General features: G+C 65.7%; 2 protein-coding genes across 2 annotated transcripts; both read left to right on the top strand.

The window, feature by feature from the left end:
• Positions 1-840: 840 nt before the first annotated feature.
• On the top strand, positions 841-8,190 carry B4GALNT1 (beta-1,4-N-acetyl-galactosaminyltransferase 1; the record flags this gene model as incomplete). Its single annotated transcript, XM_082299043.1, has 10 exons — positions 841-879; positions 1,441-1,623; positions 1,852-1,958; positions 2,271-2,308; positions 2,650-2,830; positions 3,233-3,367; positions 4,216-4,403; positions 5,311-5,451; positions 6,535-6,772; positions 7,976-8,190. The coding sequence occupies exons 1-10, from the start codon at positions 875-877 to the stop codon at positions 8,188-8,190; spliced, it is 1,431 nt and encodes a 476-aa protein (XP_082155169.1). The 5' UTR covers positions 841-874.
• A 4,264-nt stretch (positions 8,191-12,454) lies between these two features.
• Positions 12,455-20,742, top strand: CSRNP2 (cysteine and serine rich nuclear protein 2; the record flags this gene model as incomplete). The annotated part of the gene is made up of 5 exons (XM_082299042.1): positions 12,455-12,561; positions 16,660-16,866; positions 17,856-18,118; positions 18,685-18,981; positions 20,041-20,742. The coding sequence occupies exons 2-5, from the start codon at positions 16,704-16,706 to the stop codon at positions 20,740-20,742; spliced, it is 1,425 nt and encodes a 474-aa protein (XP_082155168.1). The 5' UTR covers positions 12,455-12,561; positions 16,660-16,703.
• Positions 20,743-21,078: the final 336 nt, after the last annotated feature.

The raw sequence follows: 21,078 nt of genomic DNA, 5'->3' as shown, positions 1-21,078 counted from the left end.
CCCCCGGCTGCAGCCGCATCCCGGGGGACTGGGGAAGCCGGGGGGGGGAAGGACGGCGGGGGACACTGGGGGTGCGGGTCCCTCCCGCCCCTGACACTGTCCCCGTGTCCCCAGGCCGGTGCTGCGGGGGGCAGAGCCATGAGTGAGGGCTGAGCCCCCCCCGCTGGGACCCGCGCCCACCCCGAGGTGAGGGCAAGGGGAGCACTGGGAGCGCTGGGACCGCTGGGGAGCGGGATGGAGGGGGTGCCACGGGGCAACTGGGAGGGCACTGGGCAGAGCGCTGGGTTGAACCGGGATACTGGGAGATGGGAGCGCTGGGAGACAGTGGGAGGCAGCGGAGGGACGGAGTGATGGTGCGCTGCACTGGCGGCACTGGTTTGCGCTGGGTGTCACTGGGAGGTGCTGCGGGCGCTGGTTCGCGCCGGGGGTGCTGGGTGGCAGCAGGAGGCACTGGGGGCTCTGGTTTGTACTGGCTCGCACTCTGGGAGTGCTGGGAGCACTGGGAGGCAGCGGGGCGCACTGGGGGCGCTGGGTTACATTGGAAGCCACTGGGCGCTGCAGCCCTTGGCCTCGGCCTCGCTGGGCACTGGGGGCCACTGGGAGGGGTCGGGTCGCACTGGGGGGCACCGGGGGGCACGGAGGGGCACGGGGGTGACAGTGTCCCCCACCAGGCAGGATGCGGGGGGCGCAGCGGGCGCTGTGCCTGCTGCTGGTGGCCTCGGCCTCGCTGGCCGCGCTGTACCTGCACCTGTGGGCACCCAAGGGCCCCCCCAGTGTGGACCTGCGTCGCCCCCCCCCCGAGCGGCTGCCACCCCCTCTGCCGCCCCCCGCCCGCGCCTACCCCCACGTACCCTTCCGCCTCAAGGAGGAAGTCATGGAGTAAGGACGGGGCACGGGGGTACCCGGGGCGGATGGCGGGGGGCACCGTGGGGGAGGCACCTGTGGGGTGGGGCTACCTGAGGATGGGGGTACCCCAAGGGCGAGGGTGTCTTCAGGGGGGACACCCACGGGGTGTTGGGGCCTGGGAACCCCGGGGCTGGGGCACCGCAGGGTGGGGGCACCCAAGAATGGGGTTACTCAGGGCTGAGGGTACCCCAGGATGGGGCTGTGGCTCCCGAGGCAGGGGCACCCGTGGGTTGGGGCACCCAAAAGTGGGGGTGGGTGTTGGGGGCACCTGGGGAGGGGTGATGGGGTGGTCGCAGAGGGATGGCAAAGGGGGCTGCAGGCGGTGCCAGGGTGGGGTCAGGGCTGTGCCGGGTGGCGGCAGGCGGTGTCTGGAAGGTGGCAGGAGGTGCCAGGGCGGTGCCACGCGGGGACAGGCAGCGACGGGAGGTGTCAGGGTGGTGCCAGGGCGGTGCCGCTCGCGGGTCCCCGTGTCCGTCCCCGGCTGCGGTGGTGCAGGTGCCGCTGGTGTCGGTGACAGCGGCCCTGTCGCGACAGGCTGCTGCCCAGGAACGGGTGCTCGTGCGAGGCGGAGGCGGAGGCGGGGCTGGCGCTGCCGCTGCGGCGGCGGCTCTTCGGGCCCAGCCCGGGGGGGCTCGACTTCGCCAGCGCCTTCGCCCCCGGGGAGCGGCCGCGGCAGCTGCGGCTGCGGGAGCGCGAGTACCGCAATTACCGGAACCGGTGAGTGCGGGAGGGACCCCCGGGGCTCCGGTGCGGGGGAGGGGGCACCCCCAGGGCACCTCGAGGCAGGACGGGACCCCCAGGTTCAGCCTGGGGGGGTTGGGACCCTCGTGGCCGGGTGCGGGGTGTGAGCCCCGGACTGACCAGTCCTGCAGGGTGATGACCTCCCGGGGCAGTGTGGGACTCCCCAGGGACCCCCGGCTGACCCTCCGGTGCCCCCCGCCGCAGGGTGCAGACCCCCGCCGACCGCCTGCTCATCGTCCCGGCCAACTCCCCTCTGGAGTACCCGGCGCAGGGGGTGGAGGTGCGGCCGCTGCAGACGGTGCTGGTGCCCGGTGAGGGGGCGCGGGGGGAGCACGGGATCGGGGGCACGGTTGGGGGCACGGGGGTGGGGGGCACCGGGTGAAGGAGGGGAACACACATGGGGGGCACGGGGGAGGGCACAGAATGGGGTAAACATGGAGGTGTGGGGCAGCGGGGGGCGACCAAGGGGCGGAGGCACAGGATCGGGGTGGGGGGCACGGGGATGGGGGTCCATGGGCAGGGGGCACCCCCGGATGTCTCTGGGGGGAGAGGGGGGGCAGGAGGGTCCCTCCGGGGGTCTCTGTGCCCCCCGGCCCGCCTCACCCCCGTGTCGCGGCCCCCAGGGCTCAGCCTGCAGGCGCCGGCCAGGAACAGGTACCAGGTGAGGGCGAGGGCGGGGCAGGGGAGGGGCTGGGAGGGGGCGTGACCGGGGCGTGGCTTGGTCAGAATGGGCGGGGTCAGTCCGGTTTGTGGGCGGGGTTTGTCCGGTTTGTGGGCGGGGTCTGCCCGGTTTGTGGGCGGTGTCTGTCCGGTTTGTGGGCGGGGTCTGTTTGGTTTGTGGGCGGGGTCTGTTCGGTTTGTGGGCGGGGCAGTGGAGCGGCCCGGGGCGGGAGGGGCCGGGGTGGGCTCGGCGCGCTCCCCCCACCCCCGTGTGCGGCCCGCCCGGTTTGGGGGTCCCTGCCGTGCCCCCCCCGGGTTCCCCCCGTGACGTGCCGCCCCCAGGTGAACCTGACGGCCTCGCTGGGAACGCTGGCGGTGGCGGCCGAGGTGGAGGGCGTGGCGCTGCGGGGGGAGGGGCAGCCGCACCTGTCCTTGGCCGCCGCCCACCTGGACCACCTGAACCGGCAGCTGCAGTTCGTCACCTACACCAACACCCAGTTCCACCCCGACACCGCCGACATCGGTGGGTTCCGGGGGAGCCGCGCCGGGTGCCGGGAGCGGCTCTGGGGGGGGGAGGGGGTGCTGATTCCCAGAGCCCTGGGACCCCCGGCACCCCCAGACCCCCGGCGCGCCTGGGAACCCCGTGCCCCCCGGGACCGCGGTTGACCCATGGGAGCCCCAGAGACTCCCAGGACCCCCGAGCCCCCCTGGTTGCCCTGGATTGCCAGCTGCCCCTGGATCCCCGGCACTCCCCGGATCCCCAATGCCCACAGGGACACCCAGCACCCGTGGTACCCCCCCGTTGTTCCCCGTGTCCTCCAGTGACCCCCGCACCCCGGGAGTTCCAGCCTCCCCCCGGTCCCCCGTTACCCCTCCCCGCCCCCCGTGTCGCCCCCCGCGCCCCCAGCCCCCCCTCGCCCTGCAGTGCAGTTCTCCACCGACGGCCACTCTGCCGCCTTCGCCATCCGCATCCGGCACCCGCCCACGCCCCGCCTGTACGGCCCGGGAACCCCCGGCGACGGCGACAGCGACAGCGACAGTGACAGCAGCGGGGACGGGGGTGAGCACGGGGCCCTGCACCCCGAAACCAGCCCTCGCCATGGCCGCAGCGCTCGTGGTGCTCCCAGTGCTCCCAGTGTTCCCAGTGCCCCCAGTGTTCCCATCACCGCTCCTTGGGACAGAGTTCCAGCGCTCCCCCTGTGGGTGTTCAGAGTTCCCAGTGCTCCCAGTGCCCCCAGTGCAAGAATCTCAGTGCTCCCAATGCCAGAGAACCAGTGCCCCTAGGGCCAGAATCCCAGTGCTCCCAGTGCAAGACTCCCAGTTCCCCCAGCAGCAGAATCCCAGTGCCCCCAGTGCCAGCTCCCAGTTCCCCCAGTAGCAGAATCCCAGTGCCCCCAGTCCTCCCAGTGCCAGACTCCCAGTTCCCCCAGTAGCAGAATCCCAGTGCCCCCAGTGCAAGAATCCCAGTTCCCCCAGTAGCAGAATCCCAGTGCCCCCAGTACTCCCATTGCCAGACTCCCAGTTCCCCCAGTAGCAGAATCCCAGTGCCCCCAGTGCCAGACTCCCAGTGCTGGACGCTGCTGGTTCTGCCAGTACCAGTGACCCAGCCTTCCAAGTGCTCCCTGTGACAGAGTCCCAGTGCTCCCAGTATGGATGCCCAACCCTCCCAATGTGGATGTTCAGTGCTCCCAGTGCCGGTGCCCTCCCAGTACTGGGGTGCCCAGTGCTCAGGTGACCAGTACTGGAGTGTCCAGCACTCCCAGAGTGGGCTTCCAGCACAGGTTCCCAGTGCTCCCAGTACGGACGGGTGCCCAGCCCTCCCAGCATGACCCCAGCACCCCCACTACAGCCTCCCACAGCTCCCAGTTCTCCCAGCGCTCCCAACGCAGGTTCCTCCCCCACCCCCAGGGTACAACATCTCGGCGCTGGTGACAGTGGCCACCAAGACGTTCCTGCGCTACGACAAACTGCGGGGGCTCATCGCCAGCATCCGCCGCTTCTACCCTTCCGTCACCATCGTGGTGGCCGACGACAGCCAGCGCCCCGAGCCCCTGTCCGGGCCCCACCTGGAGCACTACCTCATGCCCTTCGGCAAGGTGGGGCTGCTGGGGGCACACGGGGCGGTCACAGGGCCGTGGGTGGGTCCCCAGGGAGGGGGCGTGGGGCTGTGGGACTGCAGGGAGGGGAACACTGCGAGGGGCTGACAGGAGCTGAGGTCCCCAAAAAGGGGGGGCATGGAGGTTTGGCAGCGTGGTGGGAGCCCGGAGTGGGGGGACACGGGGGGTCTGAGGAGGCTGTGGTTCCCTGGGTGGGAGACGCGGCGGGGGAGGGGCTGGCAGGGCTGGAGACCCCCGGGGATGGGGGGGACATAGGTGGGGCTGGCAGGGCTGGAGACCCCCGGGGATGGGGGGGACATAGGTGGGGCTGGCAGGGCTGGAGACCCCCGGGGATGGGGGACATGGGTGGGGCTGGCAGGGCTGGAGACCCCCGGGGATGGGGGACATGGGTGGGGCTGGCAGGGCTGGAGACCCCCGGGGATGAGGGACATGGGTGGGGCTGGCAGGGCTGGAGACCCCCGGGGATGGGGGGGACATGGGTGGGGCTGGCAGGGCTGGAGACCCCCGGGGATGAGGGACATGGGTGGGGCTGGCAGGGTGATGGGTCCCTGGGGATGGGGGACAAGGGGGAAGGGGGACATGGGACCTCTGTTAGGGCAGTGGGACCAGAGAGAGAGGGGACATGTGAGGGTCTGACAAAGTGAGGAATCCGGGGGGCTCATGGGGGGGGGGGGGGAACGGCTTGAGGTCTCCGGAGGATGGGGGGCATTGGGGGGGGAGGGTCTGTCAGGTCTGTGGGGTCCCAGAGAAGGGGGATAAGACGCCTGGAAGAGCTGTTGGTCCCCGGGGATGGGGGACGTGGGGGTCTGTCAGGGCCACGGGGCTCAGGGGAGGCATCCGTGGGCACCTGTGGGGTGTCCGAAGGTCTGGTGGGGTGTCCCCACAGGGCTGGTTCGCCGGGAGGAACCTGGCGGTGTCGCAGGTGACAACCAAGTACGTGCTGTGGGTGGACGACGACTTCATCTTCACCCCCCGCACGCGGCTGGAGAAGCTGGTGGACGTGCTGGAGAGAACCAGCCTGGACCTGGTGCGGGGCACGGGGGGCACAGGGGGCACGGGGGTGGGGGGCATGACCAGCAGGTCCCTGTGGTGTGGGGAGGGTGGTCCCGGTTCCAGTGCCCAGTGCTGGACAGAACCATCCTGGACGTGGTGCGGGGACTGGGGGAGGGGTCGTGGGGGGTATTGGGGGCACCAGCAGGGCACATGGGGGGGCAGGGGATGGCCAGTGCATCCCCGTGGTCTGGGGAGGGTGGTCCCCATTCCCATGCCCAGTTCCAGTGCTGGACAGAACCAGCCTGGAGCTGGCACAGGGCACGGGAGGGCAGTGGGTGGCCAGCGGGTCCCCGTGGTGTGGGAATGGGGGTCCCGGTGCCCCCCACGCCCTGCAGTGCCCGCGGGGGGCGTTGCTGGCGGTCCCGGGGGTCGCGGGTGGGTGACGCTGGGAATCCCTGGGGATGTTCTGGTCTCGGTGCAGCCCCGCTGCAGCAGTTCCTGTGCCCAGGTGGGCGATGCTGGGGGGCGCGGGGGTCTCGGGGTGTTTCAGGGGATCCCGGTGCCCAGGTGCTGGCACAGCCCCAGTGCAGCGGCCCCGTCCCGTCCCGCAGGTGGGCGGTGCCTGGGGGTCCCGGGGGTCTCAGTGCCACAGACAGGCGGTGCCGGGGGTCCCGGGGGTTTCAGTGCCACAGACAGGCGGTGCCGGCGGTCCCGGGGGTCGCAGTGCCACAGACAGGCGGTGCCGGGGGTCCCGGGGGTCGCGGTGCCACAGACAGGCGGTGCCGGGGGTCCCGGGGGTCCCGATGCCACAGACAGGCGGTGCCGGGGGTCCCTGGGGTTCTGATGCCGCAGGCAGGCGGTCCCGGGGGTCCCGGGGGTTTCAGTGCCACAGACAGGCGGTGCCGGGGGTCCCGGGGGTCGCGGTGCCACAGACAGGCGGTGCCGGGAGTCCCGGGGGTCGCAGTGCCACAGACAGGCGGTGCTGGGGGTCCCGGGGGTTTCAGTGCCACAGACAGGCGGTGCCGAGGGGCCCGGGGGTCCCGATGCCGCAGGCAGGCGGTGCCGGCGGTCCCGGGGGTCGCAGTGCCGCCCCCCCAGCGCCCCGCTGTGCCCGCAGGTGGGCGGCGCGGTGCGGGAGATCACGGGCTACACCACCACGTACCGGCAGCGCCTGAGCGTGCGGGGCGGCGGCGCGGGGGGCGACTGCCTGCGGACCCGGCCCGGCTTCCACCACCGCCTCGCCGGCTTCCCCGCCTGCGTCGTCACCGACGGCGTCGTCAACTTCTTCCTGGCCCGCACCGACAAGGTGCGCCAGGTGGGCTTCGACCCCCGCCTGCGCCGCGTGGCTCATCTCGGTGAGGGGCCGAGGGCGCTGGGGGCTGGGGGGGAGGGTCCTGGGGGGGTCAGTCTAAGGGGGTCCCAGGGTTTGAGGGATCTGGGGGGTGAGGGGATCCCGGGGGGGAGAGGTAGAGGAGAGTCTTGGGGTCCCCCTGGGGGTCTTGAGGGGTCGGGGGGGGGGGAAGCCTAGGGGGGCCCCGGATGCCGGGGGGAGGGAAGGAAGGGTCTGTGGGGGTCCCGAGGGGGACACGGGGCCCTGGGGAGGGGGCTCTGGGGGTGTCCTCGGAGGGAGTCTGGGGGGCCTGGGGGCCGCGCTGAGGGTCCCAAGGAGGGGAAGCAGGGGGTGCCTGGGGGCTGCTGGGGTGTTCTGGGGTGTTCTGGGGTCCTGGAAAGGAGGTGGGGGGGGCTAAATGGGGGTTCAGGGGGGGCTGGGAGGAGCTGCAGGAGGACACGGAAGAGGAGTGGGAGCACCTGGCGGTTCCCAGGAAGGGGGGGTGGGGGGGTCCTGAGAGCAGAAAGGGGGGGGCAGGGGGCCCCGGGGGTCTGGGAGGCATCAGGGAGTCCTGGGAGTGCCTGGGGGCCTCAGGGGGCAGCAGGGGTGACTAAGGGTGGGGGAGGGGGCAGTGCGGGGGTCCCGGGGGGATCTGGAGGGGCTGGGGAGTTCTTGGAGGATCTTGGGGTCCTGATGGGGGGTCCTGGGGGTCACCATGAAGGAAGTCCTGGGGGGAAGGGGAATTTCTCTGGTAGAGAACGTGGGGAGAGCCCTGGGGCTGCAGCGGGGGATGGCAGGGTCCCCCACGATGGGGTCAGGGGTCAGAGACAAGGGAGGGTGCTGGGGTCCCCCACAATGGGGTCAGAGATAACGGGGGGTGCTGGGGTCCCCCACAATGGGGTCAGAGATAAGGGGGGGTGCTGGGGTCCCCCACGATGGGGTCAGAGATAACGGGGGGTGCTGGGGTCCCTCACGATGGGGTCAGAGATAAGGGGGGGTGCTGGGGTCCCCCACAATGGGGTCAGAGATAACGGGGGGTGCTGGGGTCCCTCACGATGGGGTCAGAGATAAGGGGGGGTGCTGGGGTCCCCCACGATGGGGTCAGGAGATCAGAGGTGGGATGGACGCTGGGGTCCCCCCACCACGGCCGGGCCCACGGGATCAGAGTCAGGCCAAGGGACCCTAGGGCAGCCCTGAGCCCGTTTTGGGGTGCCCCTCTACTCCCCAGAGTTCTTCATCGACGGGCTGGGGGTGCTGCACGTGGGCTCGTGCGAGGATGTGGTGGTGGACCACGCGTCCAAGCTGGCGCTGCCGTGGCGGCGCTCGGAGGGCGAGCGCCAGTACAACCGGTACCGGTACCCGGCGGCGCGGGACGACAGCCTGCGCCTCAAGCAGCGCCTCTTCTTCTTCAAGAACCGCTTCAAGTGCATGGCCGGCGACTAGGCACGGCCACCGGCCCCGGCCGCCGGCCCCGGCCACCAGCGGCCAGCCCTGGGGTGCCGCACGGCCGCTGACACTGGGGTGACGCAGGGCCACTGCCCACCGGGCACCCCACGGGCCACCGCCGCTGGCCACCCCCGGGGTGCTCACGGGGCCGCCGACACAGAGGTGCCACAGGGCCACCACCCCCAGGGTCACTGACCACGGGACACCCCATGGACATCACTCACGGGACTGCTGACCCCAGGCCGTCACCACGGGCCACCTCGAGGGTCACTGCTGCCAGCCACCCCTACGGTGTCCCCAGAGCCACCACAACCGTGGGCTACTCCATGGAGCACCGGCCACACCTGGGGCACCCCTAAGACACCCCCAGGGCCACTGACCCCAATGGGCCACCTCCTGTGGGCCACCGCCAGGGCCACCATTGTTGGTCACCTCAGGGCACCACCAGGGCTACCAACCTTGGGGCACCCCTGCGGTGGCCACCCCATGGGCCATCACCACCGGCTGCCCCCCGGGGTGCCCCGAGGGCCACCACCACTGGCCACCCCCAGGACCACCCCCTGTGGGCCACCACCGTGGCCACCCCCAGGGCCACCGCCGAGGGCCACTGCCATGGGCCACCACCCAGTGCCACCACCCAGGGCCACCCCGGGCCCGCGGGGTCCCCGGAGCCCCCCCGCCCCCCCCCCGCGGTGTTTTTAGCTCTTTTGTACTTTGGGCGCGGGCGGGTGCCGGGGTCCCCCGGGCGCCGCCTCCCCCCCCTCCTGTTGTCCCCGACTCCGTTTTCTATGGTCCAGCCCCTCCCCCGCGCTGCCGCCAGGATTTTTGTGCCAAGTCTCGGCCCCTCCCCCCGGGACCCCCCGGACCCCCCGGGGTGGCTGGGGGAGGGGCTGGGGGAGGGGCTGTCCCCCCCCCCGCCCTTTTCTACCCAATGGATGGTGAGATTTTAACCAGCCCGAAATCGGCCTCTTTCTTCCAAAAACTGGGGGGTGGGGGGGTAAGGAGAGGAGGGGGGGGGAGGGTGGCCCAGGCCCCACCCACTCGGGGGGCTATGGGGTGCGGGGGGGCTGTAGGGGATGGGGGGGCTGTAGGGGATGGGAGGGGCTGTAGGGGATGGGAGGGGCCATAGGGTCTATAGGGGGCCTGTGGGGCATGGGGGTCCCAGTCCCTCCCTCGCCCCCCACCAGCCCCAGACTCTCCTTGGCCCCCCCAAGCTCCCCCCATGGATCTCCCCGTCCCCGGGGCTCCCGGCACCTCTGGCCCAGGGCCACTGCAGTGTCCACATGGGGCGTGGCTGGCCCGGGGGCGGGACCAGTGGGCATGGTCAGCGGGCGTGGGGTGTGGTCAGTAGGGTGTGGTCAGTGGGCGTGGTCAGTGTGTGGTCGATGGGTGTGGTCCGTGGTCGGTGGGTGTGGTCAGTGGGGGTGGTCAGTGGTCGGTGGGTGTGGTCGGTGGTCGGCGGGTGTGGTCAGTGGGTGTGGTCGGTGGGTGTGGTCGGTGGTCGGCGGGTGTGGTCAGTGGGTGTGGTCGGTGGTCGGTGGGTGTGGTCAGTGGGTGTGGTCAGTGGGTGTGGTCGGTGAGTGTGGTCAGTGGGTGTGGTCAGCGATCGGTGGGTGTGGTTGGTGGTCAGTGGGTGTGGTCAGTGGGTGTGGTCTGTGGTCGGTGGGTGTGGTCTGTGGTCGGCGGGTGTGGTCAGTGGGTGTGGTCGGCGGTCGGTGGGTGTGGTCTGTGGTCGGTGGGTGTGGTCAGTGGGTGTGGTCAGTGGTCAGTGGGTGTGGTCTGTGGTCGGTGGGTGTGGTCAGTGGGTGTGGTCTGTGGTCGGTGGGTGTGGCTCCCCGGGCGTGGCCTTTGGTGAAGGGGGGGTGGATTTTCCACAGGAACGCCCCTCGAGTCCCCTCTCCCCACCCAGCACGAACCAGGGCCCCATCTTGCCCCGGCTGGACACGGGACAGGGACAGGGACATGGGACAAGGACAGGGACACGGGACAGGGACACGGGACAGGGACACGGGACAAGGACAGGGACAGGGACACGGGACAAGGACATGGCAGGGACAGGGACACAGGACAAGGACAGGGACAGGGACACGGGACAGGGACACGCCAGGGATATGGGGGTTGATGGGACATGGGACAGGACATGGCAGGGACACTGGGCAGGGGTTGGACATGGGACAGGGACATGGGAAGGGACGCACTGGGGTCATGGACATGGCAAGGCCAAGGCCAAGGCCAGAGCAGGACAATGGGACACACCTGGGACAAGGAGATGACGTGGACATGGGCGTGGACATGTGGTGGACAAGGACAGAGCAGTGACAAGGACAGGGACACACCAGGGCCAGGGACACGCCAGGGATGGGGACACAGCCACGTGGTGGACAAGGGGACACAGGGACAAGGACACAGGGACAGGGCCATGGCAGAGCTGGGGTTGGGGTCCCCCGGCTTCGTGGGCAAACAAGAGCCGTGCCAGGGGACAAATGGCAGCTGGGTCCCGTCCCACGTCCCCGGAGGTCCCGGTCCCACCCCCGGTGGCTCCTGCCAGCGCGGGGACAAAGTGCCCAGGGCACCCACCCCGGGGGACCTACACAGCCACCCCCCGAGCGTCCTGTGACACCCTCGAGTGACGCCTGGGGCCACCCTGCAGCCACTCCTGGGTGGCCCCATGGGACTGCCAAGGGGATGGCGCTGTCCCCCCTCCCAAACTTGCCCTGGCAGCCACAGCCGGGGGCTCCTGGGACACCACCCCATGTCCCCTCCCCAGTCCCACCCAGGTGGGCCATCCCAATGTCCCATCCCAATGTCCCCATCCCAATGTCCCATCCCAGTGCCCCATCCCAGTGCCCCCATCCCAATGTCCCCATCCCAGTGCCCCATCCCAGTGCCCCATCCCAATGTCCCATCCCAATGTCCCCATCCCAGTGCCCCATCCCAATGTCCCCATCCCAATGCCCCCACCCCAATGCCCCCATCCCAATGTCCCCATCCCAATGCCCCCATCCCAATGTCCCATCCCAATGCCCCATCCCAATGTCCCATCTCTGTGTCCCCATCCCAATGTCCCCATCCCAGTGCCCCATCCCAGTGTCCCATCCCAATGTCCCCATCCCAGTGCCCCATCCTGGTTTCCCGGGACACTGTCCCCATCCCACTGCCCCTATTTTGGTGTCCCCAGCCTCATTCCAGTGTCCCATCTCTGTGTCCCGTCCCAGTGTCCCCACCCTGCTGTCCTCACCCTGGTGTCCCAGGCCAGGGTTCCATCGTGGTTTTGCCGTTCCAAGAGCCCTAGGCAGGCAGGAAAGGTGGGACCATGGGAGCCTCAGGAAGCTCCACACAAAAGCACCCGGGGCAAAGCTCCAGCTGGGCAGGGAAGGGATTGGGAGTAGCCCAGGAGAAGGATTTGGAGAATGGGTGACCCCGTGCAGAAGGATTTGAGGGTGTTGGACACATCCTGGCCACGGCCACTGGCACTGAGGTGCCCCCTGTGCTGGGCTGAGCCCCAGCGTGGGCAGGGGGGAGGGGGGGTTCTGCCCCTCTGCCCCTGTGCTCAGGTGAGACCCCACCTGCAGAGCTGCCCCAGCCCTGGGGCCCAGCACAGGGAGGAGCTGGAGCTGCTGCAGAGATCCAGAGGAGGCCCCGGAGCTGCTCCAGGGCTGGAGCCCCTCTGGAGCCAGGCTGGGAGAGCTGCGGGTGTTCACCTCACTCTGGGGAGAGCTCAGAGCCCCTTGCAGGGCCTAAAGGGGCTCCAGGAGAGCTGGGGAGGGACTGGGGACAAGGGATGGAGGGACAGGACCCAGGGAATGGCTTCCTGAGGGCAGAGATGGATGGGATATTGGGAAGGAATTGTTCCCTGGGAGGGTGGGGAGGGGCTGGAATGGATTTCCCAGAGCAGCTGGGGCTGCCCCTGGATCCCTGGCAGTGCCCAAGGCCAGGCTGGACATTGGGGCTTGGAGAAGCCTGGGGCATTGGAGGGTGTCCCTGCCCATGGCAGGGGTGGAACTGGGTGATCTCCAAGGTCCCTCCCAACCCAAACCATTCCGTGATTCCATGCTCGCCTACAGCCCCCCCCCCCCCATTCCTCACTTCCGGACTACATTTCCCATCACACCCCCGCCAGCACCGCCCCGTGTCCCCAGGGGACTCGGTTTCCCATGGTGCCTCGCGGCGGAGCTGTGGCGGCGCGCGGATCACGTGACGCGGGGCGGTATAAAAGCGCCGGCGCAGCGGCCGCGGCCCCATTGTTGTCGGCGCGCGCGGCGGGGCGGGACCGGCCCCGGACCCTCCCCGGGACCGGCCCCGGGCCCCCCCAACATCCCCCACCCCCAACCCGCCGGACCGACCCCTCCGAATCCCCCCCGGGCACCGGTGAGTGGCGGGGCAAGGGCGGGAGGGTCAGGCCTCGGTGTACCCGGGGGCTGGAAGGAGGGCGGGGGGGCGGCCTCCGCCTGCCGGGGGGCGGGGGGGGCTTTAAGGGATGGGGGGGGGGGCTATAAGGGATGTGGGGGCGTTACGGCAGCGGTCACCTATAGGAGATGGGGGGGGTAAAAGGGTCTGGGGGGCTTCACAGCTGGGGGAGCAGCAGGGGATGTGTGGGGCGGCTCGGAGATGAGGGGCATTATGGATGGGAGGGCCCTATAGCTGGGGGGGCTATAGGGGAGGGGGGCCCTTGCAGCTGGGAGCCCTTATAGCGGGGCGGGGGCCGTAGGGGATGTGGGAGGGAGGGGCTTGTGGCTTGAGGGCCTGTAGGGCACGGGGTGCCTTGCGGCTGGAGGGGTTGTAGGGGATGGTGGGGGGGCTGTGGGGGGTGTGGGTGGGCCTTATGGCCAAGAGCGTGTAGGAGATGGGAGGACAGAGAGGATATGGGGGGGCCTTGAGGCTGGGGGGGCTGTAGGGGATGAGGGGGGGCCTTATGACTGAGGATGGATGGAGGGGCTGTGTGAAATATGGGCCCCCCCCGTGTGGGGGGGATGGGGGGCCTGTAGGGGCTGTATAGGGCCCCCCTTTATATTTGGGGAGGGGCTATAGGGGGGGTCCTGGCAGGTGGGGTCCCCCCTCTGCTGTACCTTAGAGGGGCACTGGGGGTCCTTGAGTGGCCTTGGCCCCTGTGGGTGGCCTTGGGGACCTCACGGGGGGGGGGGGGTGGGGGGGGCACAGGGGTTGTGTTGTCCCCAAGAAGCTGCCGGTGATGATGATGATGATGATGATGGGGGGGGTTCACACCTGGAGGGGGGGGCCTGGTCAGGTGTCCAGGGGTGTTTTGTGGGATCACCTTTTCCATTCCCCCCCACTGGACCCTCCCCAGGTATTTGGGAAGGAGCCTCCCCTTCCCAGGGTTCCCTTCGCCTCCCAGGCCTCGGGATCCAGGTGTTCCATGGACCCACCTTTATCCCTCGAGTCCAGTGATGGACACAGGGCCCAAGGAGGTTTTTTTGGGATCACCTTTCTGTCCCCCTGCCCACCTGGGGGGAGGACACACCTGTCCCTCCTTCCCAGGCTCGCCTGGCTGACAGATCCTCCGTGGGATGCTGGTTCCATAAATGCTGGAAGCTCCGTGGGAGCCGTATCCCAGATTTCCCTGAGGAACCCAAATTTTCCACCTTTTGTCCCAAAAACCCAGAGGTGGGTGTTGGGAATGTCAGCAATGACCTGGGATGGACCCAAATCCCTGGGGAATCCATGGACCCTCCAGCTGCTGAGCCGAATCCGTGGGGAACACATTGGAAAACTGGACCCATTCTTTAAGGATCCAGACTGCCAAAATCTTCCTGGTGACCATCCCAAAATCCCATTTTTGGGTTAATTTGCCCCAGTTCCTGCCCTGGAATAACACCTGGATTCACTGGTGGTCCCAGACCCTTTCTGGGGGGTTCCTGCTAGAATCTCTGCTGGGGCATCCTGATCCCAGAGGGATGGGGCACTTGGAATTCCATCCTGGTTCCTGTGTCACCTTCCTGGGAGGCTCAGGGTGCTGCAATGGGATAATCTGAATTCCACCCAGTCCCAAACTGGGATGGGGTTGGGATGTTCCCTTTCCCATCGGGCTCTGCTCATCCCACGAGTCTCTCCCAGAGTGACTCTTCCCTGCTCACAGATCATTCCCACTCTCTTCCCATCCTTTAATATCCTGGATCCCTGCTTTTGCCACCTCTGATCCCTCAAAACCCTGGGAATCATCCAAAGGATCCATTTTTGGCTCTGGATTTTTATGGGAATCTCATTATCACAAAAAAAAAATAAAATTGCTGCTGGAGGCTGGGGAATGCAGACAGGAATTCTTGAGAATCCTCCAGTTCCTCAAGCCCTGGAGCTAGGTGGGATTTTTGGGAGCCATCCCAGAATCCACAGGATGCTCGGAGGACTGGAAAACCGGAGAATGATTCCTGATTCCTTGGAATAGCTGGAAGTGAAAGGGTTGGTCAGTGCAGGGTTTGGTGCTCACCTGGACCAGGTGGGAGGGAGGAGGAGCCCAGGGGCGGGTCCGAGGTGGGAGGTGATTCCCGAGGGGGATCGGGATTGGGATCAAGACGGTCCCACCCGTTGGTGTTGGGGCTCAGCTGGACACTCCCACATTCCACCTCCCCCAAAAAACGGGACAGCCTGGAGCAGGGGTTTTTTTTGGGGTTAATTCCTGCTGATTCCGTGAGATCCCAGCTTGTCCCCCCCCCCCCCCCCGGATCATCTTTCAGCCGGGAGGTTTTCCAGATCAGCTCCTGTGGTTGTGGGAATCCCAAACTCTCCTGATCCGTTCCTTGCTCCAAAGGTGATTCCAGAACATGGGGGAAAACAATTTATGTTTTTAGCTTAACTCCTTTTGGTGAGGTTTAATCCTGGAAACAGTGGGAATTCCCTGATTCCCATGGCTCATCCCTCAGCATTTGATCCCATTTTTCCTTTCTCATCTCAAATTCCTTCCAATTTAAAACCAGGAAAAAATGGAAACTTGGAATTTGCATTTATTTGGGTTTTTTTCCCCTCACTCTGACTCTTCAAGAGTTTCTTTATGCCATAAAAAGGATAATTTGGAATAATTTGGGCTTTTATATGAGGATAGATCCATTGGGGAAGGATCCAGGTGCCATCCCAGATGGACCTTGCACAGATGCTGGGGTCCCACCTGGACTCCATCTCTGATTTTTCCATGGAAATGCAGTTTTGGGGGATAATTTGAGGCTTTTTGGCAATTTTAGGGTGCTGGAAAGGAGGAGGGGGTGTTTTCCACGTCCCCTTCTCCTGGGATTCGGATTGATCAATTCCTTCCTTCCTCCTTTACCACCAGGATTCCCCACTTCCCGTCCCAAAAGACCACCCCAAACCCCTGGGTTTCACCCCAAACTGGTGCATGGGTTGGGAATTCCCAGTTCATTCTGGGACTTTCTCAGATGTGGAAATGGGAAATCAGGTCCCAAAATTCCCTTGCCCAACTTGGAGCTGGAAATTTCCCTCAAATCTTAAATATCACCATGGGTTATTTGAAATTTTTTTGAGCTTTTTTGGGATTAAGGGGTGTGGGGCAGGAAAATCCCAGGGGGGCTGATTCCCAATCTGGCATCTGTGATGGATTGGGAATTCTTTGAGTTTTTTCTAAACTTTAGGGAATTTTAGAGAGGGATCAGGATGTTCCAGGGGTGAATCTGGCAGTGCCTTTCCCAAAAAAACCCTAATCAAACAAACCAAAAATAATAAAAAAAAAGCGTTTCCTTTGGTTTCGGGTGAATTCCATCCCAAATCAATCCGGAATGGAAAAATTGGGATAGAGGGAGCCAATGTGATGGCAAATGTTTGTGTGAAGATCCCTCCCTCCAGCAGGCCCCACCCCTGGGTGATGGGCTGGGATGGGAACTCCTGTTGGGATTGGGATTTATCCGGGATGGGGAGGGCAGGGATTCTTGGAAAACCCAGGGAATGTTTTCCTGGCGATCCCGAGCAATTGTGACTCATGGAATATGAACACGCAGCTCCTTCCCGCAGGGATGGGATGGGCTGGAACAGCAACTCCAGTTGGGATTGGGGGATTTCTCCGGGATCAGGATGGGAGAACACCCTGGGAATGCCGTGCTGGTGATCCCGAGGGATCCCGGCTCTCCTGGAACACCTCGGTGCTCCAGAGGGATCCCGAGGGATCCCGGCTCTGCCAGAACACCTCAGTGATCCAGAGGGATCCAGAGGGATCCCGGCTCTCCTGGAACACCTCGGTGCTCCAGAGGGATCCCGAGGGATCCCGGCTCTGCCAGAACACCTCAGTGATCCAGAGGGATCCCAGCTCTCCCGGAACACCTCAGTGATCCAGAGGGATCCAGAGGGATCCCGGCTCTCCTGGAACACCTCGGTGATCCCGAGGGATCCTGGCTCTCCTGGAACACCTCGGTGATCCCGAGGGATCCCGGCTCTGCCAGAACACCTTGGTGATCCCGAGGGATCCTGAGGGATCCCAGCTCCCCCAGAACACCTCGCTGCTCCCCGCAGGGTGGTCCCGACCCCGCCGGGGTCTCCATGCGAGCCGAGCCCCGATGGCCGCGGTCCCGAGTGCCGGGATCAAGCGCAAGCTGGAGGATGCGGGATCGGGATTGGGATCGGGATCGGGGGGATCCAGCGGCTCCACCTCGGATGACGAGATCGCCACGAGCGACAGCGGCGACAGCTGCGACAGCGGCAGCTCCGGCAGCACCGGGCGTGAGGAATTTGGGGGAATTGGGCAGGATTTGGAGGGATTTGGGGCTTCTTTGCTTTTGGGGAATTTTAGTGAATTTCAGGATTTTTGGGTTGTGGTGGGGATTTTATTTTTTTGGGGGGGGAGTGTTGGGGAATTTGGGGGGAGTATTGTGGAGTTTTTTGGGATCGTGGGGGAATTTTGTGGCGGTTTGGTGATTTTGGGGGAGGATTTTTGGGGTTTAGGGGGGGTTTTAGGAAATATTGGGGATTTGGGGTTGGGGATTTTTTTTTAAACTCTGGTGAATTTTGGTGGGGTTTCTTTTTAATTTTTGGTAATTTTTTTTAATTTGAGGGACAATTGGGGATTTTTTTTTAATTATGGGGGAATTTGGAGGAATTTTTTGCTTTTTGGGGAATTGGGGGAATTTTTGAAAGTTTGGGGGATCTGGGAATTCGTGGGGAATTATTTGTGGAGTTTGTGGGGCTTGAATTTTCTTGGAATTTTGGGGGAGGGCTTGGGGGGAATTTCAGGGATTTTGGGGGACGAGAATTTGGAGTGTTTGGGGGGAATTTCAGGGATTTTGGGGGAGTTTGGGGACGGGAATTTGGAGTGTTTGGGGGGAATTTCAGGGATTTTGGGGGACGGGAATTTGGAGTGTTTGGGGGGAATTTCAGGGATTTTGGGGGACGGGAATTTGGAGTGTTTGGGGGGAATTTCAGGGATTTTGGGGGACGGGAATTTGGAGTGTTTGGGGGGAATTTCAGGGATTTTGGGGGACGGGAATTTGGAGTGTTTGGGGGGAATTTCAGGGATTTTGGGGGAGTTTGGGGGACGGGAATTTGGAGCGTTCGCGGGGAAATCTCATGGAATTGGTTGGGGAGGGTGGTGGGGGAATTACGGCGCGTTTTTAAACTTCGGAGGGGAAATTCGGCGACTTTTAAGGTAATTTTGGGGTAAATAGGGGGTGACTTTGGGGCTCTCCACCCCCTGAGCCGCTCTGTGCCCGCAGCCCCGTCCATCCTGCGGCGCTCGCGGGCGCGCCGGGCCGGGAAGCGCGTGCGCTTCGCCCAGGTCACCGTGTACTACTTCGCCCGGCGCCAGGGCTTCACCTGCGTGCCCAGCGCCGGCGGCAGCTCCCTGGGCATGGCCCCGCGGCACCACCGCGCCCGCAGGTACAGCCTCAGCCAGTTCGCTCACCTGCGCCAGGTGAGCCACCGGCAGCACCTGCGGCAGCACCTCCGCAGGGAGAAACTGCGCGCCAGGAGGAGGGAGGTGAGGGGGGGGTTTGGGAGGGGCTGGCTGGGGGGATACCTGGAGGGGATTTGGGGTGGCAGAGGGGGATCCAGGTGGGGAATAGCTGGGGAGGGAGGGTGGAATTCAGGTGGGGAGGGCCTGGAGGGGTAGCGGGGGGGGGGATTCCAGGTGGGGAATAGCTGGAGAGGGGGGATTTGGGGGTGACAGAGGGTGGCTGTGGGGGGATTTTGGGGGAGCCAGGTATTGGGGGTGGGAGGAGGTGGGAAACACCTGGGTGGGTTTGGTGGTGAGCAGGTGGGAAAGCCCTTGAGGAGGATTTGGGGGAGGGAAGTGAAACATGCCTGGGTGGGGGTGGAAGAGGGGCAGAGCGGGGGGAACCCAGGTGAGAAACACTTCGAGGGGATCTTAGGAGCTACAAGCAAGAATCTGCGTGGGAACCACGTGGGGTGGCTTTTGGGGGTGACAGGTGTTGGCAGGGACAAGGAGAGGCTCAGTTTAGGGGTTTAGGAGCCAGGTGGAGGGACAGGCACCCGGCCAGGTGACCCCCACGGTCCCACATCCCCACGTGTGCCCCCCGTGCCCAGCTGACCCAGAACGGGACGGTGCCCTCGGCCGAGGCTGCGGGGCTGACCTTGGCTGACGTGTCCGACGACGACCTGGACGTGGGGCAGGTGGAGGTGGGCGATTACTTCTACCTGCAGCCGCTGCCCACCAAGCGGCGCCGGGCGCTGCTCCGCGCCTCGGGCGTGCGCAGGATCGACGCCGAGGAGCGCCAGGAGCTGCGGGCGCTGCGCCTGTCCCGCGAGCAGTGCGGCTGCCTGTGCCGCCTCACCTGCGAGCCGCGCACCTGCGCCTGCAGCCAGGCCGGCATCCAGTGCCAGGTGAGCGCAGGGCGGGGGATTCGGGCTGGCACGGGCGGCAGAATGCTCCTCGTGCCCATCCCAGCCCTGCCTGTGCTTCTGTGCTCGTGCTCCTTGAGGAGTGGGGAGAGCCAGGTGTGCCAGGTGAGGGCAGCCAGTGCTGGGTGAACTGGGAACGGGGGGGATAATTGGGATTGGAGCTTGTGCCTGTGCTTCTGTGTCTGCGCTTCTTGAGGAGTGGGGAGAGCCAGGTGTGCCGGGTGAACTGGGAGAAGGGGGGACGGGTGGGACTCGAGGTGGGCCAGGTGTTGGCACATACCCGCTGTGCCCGTGTTCTTGCTCCTTGAGGGAGCAGAGGGGGCCAGGTGAGGCAGCCGGGATTTGTGGTGCAAGAGGGGCTGGAATGTTCCTGTGTCCTTGAAGGAGCAGGAACAGCTCCAGGCTGTGTTTTGGGCGTACCTGGAAGGGATAAACTCCTCTGCCCACCCCAGAGCCAAATTCCTGCTGTCCTGGTGGGATCTGGGGTTGGGACTCTGGGGGGATCCTGTGGGATCCTCTAGCTGTCCACATCTCTTCCCAATGGAATGCAAGCGGGAATTCTTGAGAATCCTCCAGTTCCTCAAGCCCTGGAGCTAGGTGGGATTTTTGGGAGCCATCCCAGAATCCACAGGATGCTTGGAGGACTGGAAAACCGGAGAATGATTCCTGATTCCTTGGAATAGCTGGAAGTGAAAGGGTTGGTCAGTGCAGGGTTTGGTGCTCACCTGGACCAGGTGGGAGGGAGGAGGAGCCCAGGGGCGGGTCCGAGGTGGGAGGTGATTCCCGAGGGGGATCGGGATTGGGATCAAGACGGTCCCACCCGTTGGTGTCGGGGCTCAGCTGGGCACTCCCACATTCCACCTCTCCCAAAAAACGGGACAGCCTGGAGCAGGGGGTTTTTTTGGGGTTAATTCCTGCTGATTCTGCATGATGGAGACACCTGGCTGGGATAAACCCTCGCTGTGATTTTTTTGGGGTGGGATTTGGGTCCTGGGGGAGGGGGGTGCTGCGGGGGTCCCACACCTGTCCCCCGTGGCCCAGGTGGATCGCACGTCGTTCCCGTGCGGCTGCTCCCGGGATGGCTGCGGGAACGTGGCCGGGCGCATCGAGTTCAACCCCCTGCGCGTCCGCACCCACTTCCTGCACACCCTGATGAAGCTGGAGCTGGAGAACCGGCGCGAGGAGGAGGAAGAGGAGGGAGCGGCCGCACCCCCCGGGCCCACCTGGCCGCCCCCACAGCCCCCCGAGACTCAGGACTTCCAGGAGTACCTGGCAGAGAACGAGCGGGCAGTGCTGCACCTGCAGACGGCCGAGGAGCTGGAGAGGCTGAAGGCTGAGGAAGACTCTGGAAGCGGCTCTGGGGGAGAGGGGGGTGGGGTCTGCGTGCTGGGGGAGCACCTGGATGACACCTGGCAGGTGAAACCTCCCCCGTGCCCCGGGCTCAGCCCCAGCATCCTCATCCCAGCCCAGTTCCCGCTGGAATCTTCTGTGCTGTGCTACCCCCCAGGGCAGCCGGCCCAGGTGGGCTCCCAGCCTTACCTGGCCGATGCACCTGGGCTCTACTGCCAGCTGGAGCCACGGGCGGGTGCCAAGGGTGGGAGTGGCCACATGGAGCACCCAGCTCCGGCCTCCAGCCCCCCCGGGAAGGAGCTGGGGGTCCCACCTGTCCCCGCTGCTGCAAGCAAGGGAGGAGCACCCCAAAATCTCGCGGAGCACCTGGAGCACCCCCACCTGCCCATATGAGTGGCCTCAGGCCCTGTGGCTCCATTATTTATTCCATGGATTGATTATTTAATTGCTGGGGCTGCTCTGGACAGAGGATTTACCTGGCCCGGGGCCACGAGTCCTTCACTCACGTGGCAGGGGTCACCTGTGCCAGGACTCACCTGAGCTGCAGCCTCCTGGCTCCCGTGGCAGCTCCGTCCCTCTTGGCTGCCTCCGCTTTCCTTGTTTTTAAGGGAAAAACCCCTTTTTTCCCTAATTCCAGTTTGTTTAATGAATGTTTCACCTGGGCCGCATCCCATCCCACTTCATCCGGGTGATGCTCCCACTTACCGGGGATGGATTGGGAAACACGTG

This window comes from Coloeus monedula (genome assembly GCF_965178545.1).
Source record: "Coloeus monedula genome assembly, chromosome: 30".
NCBI lineage: Eukaryota > Metazoa > Chordata > Aves > Passeriformes > Corvidae > Coloeus > Coloeus monedula.
The sequence above is the reverse complement of the archived record's forward strand: the minus strand, read 5'-3'. Positions and strand labels throughout refer to the sequence as shown.